Below are 5,000 nucleotides of genomic sequence, written 5' to 3' on the forward strand. Positions count from 1 at the left end.
TAAACTACATAACCATACAAAATGGAAACAGGGGCGAATACCCAACGAAAGTCTACGGATAAATCATGATGCATTTCACTTCGAGTCCCGGCTGGGTGTTGCGACCTCAGAGACAGTAATGATCCTCGCATGGCAACAGCGTTCCCCTTTGTCCGAAGGTTCGCATAACTTAATATCCTGACAATGGAAGCTCTAGTATCAAGCCTTGGACGTGTACATCCGAAATGGATCTCTTTGCGATGTCGGTGATTCTGCCGGCATTATACAAATTGGAGGATCCTCGGGGATGCATTAGAAATCCCTCGAGCGAGAAATCCAACGGGACCGAGATAATAGAGTAGGCCTATACTGACATCCGCATGCGTCCTTATTTTCATAAAGAATGTGATATGAAGAGAAGAACACAGTGCTACTTTATTTTTGTATGAAAAAAAAGTGATGGCTCTTTGGTGGAACCATTATTTGAAATACAGATATTTTCTACTTTCATTTTTTTATCCTATTTTCGTCCAAAGTAATAAGCCCCCGACGTACCTATAATGCGCTTACTCCTTAACGTTTACACGATAAACACGCGAAGTTTTTAGCTCTTCAAACTTTTGCCTTGGCCAATGTCTACATTGATTACTCTTGTCGTTTACTTTCAACATTCAAAATCACTATCGCGTATTCTCCTATGTCTATTTACTTTGATGATATGTCTTGAAAGCGATTAAGACATCTTACGAATAAGGGCACTATAATACATCTTTTCATTTAAAAAGAGGAGAACAAACATATATACCTAGGTGTGTGCTCACAACTATTCAACAGTGCTCCCTGTGAAATGAATTCTATCAATTATGAGCAAAGCGAAAGGATGAAGCGGCGAGGGAAGGGTCGTCACCGGGAAGGGGAGCAGCGCAGGAGTGAAGGCACACGATATCACACAAAAGGCAGACCGCTCGCAGCATAAGGCTCGATAGGGCAGACGCGTGTGAGGGAGGGCGTGGTGTTGCAGGGAAAATGATAATGGTCATTTCATACCCAACATGGGTGCAGTGTAATAGGGCTTCCCAATTAATAGATAACACTAAAAAAATGTAATAAAACATATCTAACACTTGAATCAACGAGTCTGCATGGAATCGTAGCTCGATATGTGATGCAGGAACTGTGATTGCCAAAAAGAAATCTATTCATTTTCATAATAAGCCTCAAACGTACTCATGCAGTAAACTATATGTTACCTAAAGTCAAAGCAATAACTCCATAAAAAATAACGCAAGTCAATTAGTCTAGAACACACAACTGGTAGCTCTCTCGTGCAGAGACTGGTGAAGCGAGAACCCAGAGCGAACTATTCTGAACAGACAGAGAACATCAGTCCCGTCATTACAGTGACAGAGTCATATCATCAGAAGAGACCGCCGACGCTGCAGCTATAATGTAGGCGGCCTGAAATATCGAAGACTTCCGAGAATAATAGTAGACTCCACCGTACCTTGATTACAAGAATGCCTTAAAGTTACAGCGGTGTTTGGGCGTGTGTTGGGGGAGGGAGTCTTCACCTTGCGCGGGCAGCTTGGCAGAAACTATCACCATAATAGCAACAGATAATCTTCGCGTTTGACTTCATCATTGGGGCATGCAAGAACGTCATAGAACGCCTATTAACGGAAATCGTAGCTAAACCTAAAAAGCAAAAAGCATCCGACTGACTTTATCGCCAACAAAGAACATTATAAAAGGAAGAAAAAAATAAATCTCGGCTCCTCCGCGCAACTCGGGTCGTTCTGCGGATAAGCCGGGATGAGTATAACCGTAAAATAAAATGAAGAAGGTGTTAGAGAAGCGAGCGGGTCTGCGGCGGCCAATAACCGCACACTGCGAATCTAGCCGCACTTCTGTGATTACACCTTTACTTAGGACAGATCGCCGGTGGGACCCGGCCGGCACCCCTTACCTTGCACCGACGCTCAATATTACTACAGTGAGATCGCCTTCAGGTGCCTCGTGTTACACATCAGTATTCCCGGTGGCTGGACGCTTCTGGCCTGATTGCAGCTCGCCCTCGGAGGGAAAGATGTGGCCTTGGGTAATGAATGCATGGCCGAAACTTACTCTCTCTCTCTCTCTCTCTCTCTCTCTCTCTCTCTCTCTCTCTCTCTCTCTCTCTCTCTCTCTCTCTCTCTCTCTCTCTCTCTCTCTCTCTCTCTCTCTCTCTCCTCTCTCTCTTTCTCTTTCTCTCTTTCTCTCTCTCTCTCTCTCGCTTTGTGGCCTTGGGTAATGAATGCATGGCCGAATCTCTCTCTCTCTCTCTCTCTCTCTCTCTCTCTCTCTCTCTCTCTCTCTCTCTCTCTCTCTCTTTCTCTCTCTCTCTCTCTCTCTCTCTCTCTCTCTCTCTCTCTCTCTCTCTCCTCTCTCTCTCTCTCTCTCTCTTCTCTCTCTCTCTTCTCTCTCTCATTCTCTCTCTCTACTCTCTCTCTCTCTCTCTCTCTCTCTCTCTCTCTCTCTCTCCCTCTCTCCCTCTCTCCCTCTCTCCCTCTCTCCCTCTCTCCCTCTCTCCCTCTCTCCCTCTCTCTCTCTCTCTTTCTCTCTCGCTTTGTGGCCTTGGGTAATGAATGCATGGCCGAAACTCACTCACTCTTTCTCTCTCTCTTTTTCTCTCTCTCTCTCTCTCTCTCTCTCTCTCTCTCTCTCTCTCTCTCTCTCTCTCTCTCTCTCTCTCTCTCTCTCTCTCTCTCTCTAGCTTAAACTCTCGCTCTCGTTCTCCATCCTCCTTACCAGACCGACGACGTATGAATATCCACCTCATGTCATGATTTCACGATTACTCACCTGCGAAGAGAGAAAAAAAGATAGTTTAGTACAATATATCCGCAAAAATCATTCGAAGATATGATAATCACACAACATACTGGAATTGTTGATAATTTACATGAGGAGGAGGAGGGAGAAGTGGAGGTGGAGGAGAAGGAGGAGGAATAGGAGAAGGAAGAAGGGGAAGAGGAGGTGGAGGGAAAGGAGGAAGATAAGAAAGAGGAGGAATAGGAGAAGGAAGAGGAAGAAGATGAGAAGGATGAGAAATAGGAGAAGGAAGAAAAGGAAGAGGAGGTGGCGGAGGAAGAGAAATAGGAAAAGGAAAAGGAGGGGGAGAAGAATGAGATGAAGAAGGAAGGAAAGAAGGCGGGAGGGAGGTGAAGTAGGAGGTGTAGTAGGCGTGGTGGTGGTGGTGGTGGTGGTGGTGGTAGTAGGAGGAGGAGAATGAGGATGCGGGGGAGAGGAAGAAAAGGAGGAGGGGGAGGGGGGAGGAAGAAGAAAAGTAGTAGTAGTAGTAGTAGTAGTAGTAGTAGTAGTAGTAGTAGTAGGAGGAGGAGGAGGAGGAGGAGGAGGAGGAGGAGGAGGAGGAGGAGGAGGAGGAGGAGGAGGAGGAGGAGGAGGAGAGGAAGAGGAAGAGGAGGAGGAGGAGGAGGAGGAGGAGGAGGAGGAGGAGGAGGAGGAGGAGAAGAGGAGGAGGAGGCGGCGGGGGAAGGAAGAAGAAAATAGGAGAGGGAGGGGAGAGGAGAAGGAGAAGGAGAAGGAGAAGGAAAAGGAGGAGGAGGAGGAGGCGAGGGAGCAGGGAGAAGAAAAGTAGGTTGAAGAAGAAAAGGAGGAGGAGGAGGGGAAAAGGCCAATGAGCGAGAGAAGGGAGGAGGCAAAAGCTTGGCCAGCGCCACAGTAGTACAAACAGGGAAAACAATAACAAGGAAACACGAAAAAAATCTGCATCTTCAGGGGGCACTTAAAAGCAACAACGTCCAAACTTTGCTTATGGATGCAAGGAGTAGAAAAGTTTGTGTCCGGCGCTCACCCTCTACAGTGGACCACGTTTGTGTGGTACGGATTGTGGAGTCTGGGCTGCTGGTGCTGCTTGTCCTGTTGATTGTAAAGGATGCCTTGCTTGCTGTGGTGTCTGTCGCCACAGTGTGAGCTGTGGTTGCGGGAATCATGGTGTTGCTTGTGTTTTTTAGCATTTTTGGGGCACTGGCATTTCGCATTCGAATGTTTATTTCCCATCTTCTATTACGTAATACCCATCTTCAGCAGGTACGTTTCCAGCAGGTCCAGCAGGAGCAGGGGCTGACTGCTCGGACCCTTTGCAACCATGCACGCTTCACCTCCGCGATCTTACTTTTACGTGTACTGTTTCAGTTTCTGTTATTTTACCTCCACATCCAATTTACAATGTTTGTTTTCACTGGCCGCTCCGATTCGGCCATCGTACTTTATCGCCAAAGCTATTCTTCCGTATGCGTTTTTTTCCTTGGTTTATTCTTTTCTAAGCGATTCATCTAAAATAAAATAATTCAAAAGTAGCCTTCGCGCGATGAGTGTCAAATCAGCACATCAAAGAAAAAGGAGGTCTTCCCTAAGCTCCTCCATGGCTCTTGGCCTTTCCAAATTCTCCCGAAAACTTTCACCAAAAAGTTGACGATGGATGAATGTTAGTGAATAGGAAAGAGGCAGGAGCATTATTCTGCCTTCGTTGGGCGCTTTGAGCAGCAAAACCAGCTCCTGGAGTGGTGTGAGTTGTTACAACTTCTGGGGAGAAGGAAGAAAATCGTTTAGCACTTACACAACACCAAATGTCCGACCTCCATACCACGCTTGGCTGGCTGTTGACTCGACCATCGCTCAACCATACGAGGTTTCAACCACCTTCGACAATGGTCTGTCAATATTTGCATGGTTGGAGGCGGTATGCTTTATGCTTGACTTGCTGAATTTTGTTTTTAAGGATACGTTACAATTTTACAGTGAGCAAAATATTCGTTCCGGTAACAAGAATAACGTCAAAGTTTGTTACAGATACTAACCGATCGTCAAAGTTGTTACAGATACTAACCAGTATCATATTAATTTACTCGGAAATTACCTGATGTAACAACACCAGTAACCAGCGATACCCAAGAGGCGTCATGGGAGAGCGTACCTCTCTTAGGTTTAGCTTTGCCGACACCCGTGACGCTGTATGCCCT

At 46.3% G+C, this 5,000-nt stretch overlaps 1 protein-coding gene across 16 annotated transcripts in view; it reads right to left on the reverse strand.

Annotated features, from left to right (window-relative positions):
• The window catches only part of LOC122247320 (uncharacterized), a 675,408-nt gene that overhangs the window by 175,722 nt on the left and 494,686 nt on the right, over positions 1–5,000 (reverse strand). For 4 of the 16 annotated variants that reach the window (XM_043006517.2, XM_086550724.1, XM_043006516.2 and 1 more), the window contains exon 2: positions 3,833–4,563. The exons of 11 other annotated variants lie outside the window; for them this stretch is intronic. In XM_043006517.2, coding sequence (XP_042862451.1) covers positions 3,833–4,038 — 206 coding nt within the window. In that variant the 5' untranslated portion in view covers positions 4,039–4,563. The remainder of the gene's footprint in view (positions 1–3,832; positions 4,564–5,000) is intronic. One more of the 16 variants, XM_043006514.2, reaches the window with a different exon arrangement.

This window comes from Penaeus japonicus, unplaced genomic scaffold (assembly GCF_977035675.1).
Source record: "Penaeus japonicus unplaced genomic scaffold, GWHDUDI00000001_assembly GWHDUDI00000024, whole genome shotgun sequence".
NCBI lineage: Eukaryota > Metazoa > Arthropoda > Malacostraca > Decapoda > Penaeidae > Penaeus > Penaeus japonicus.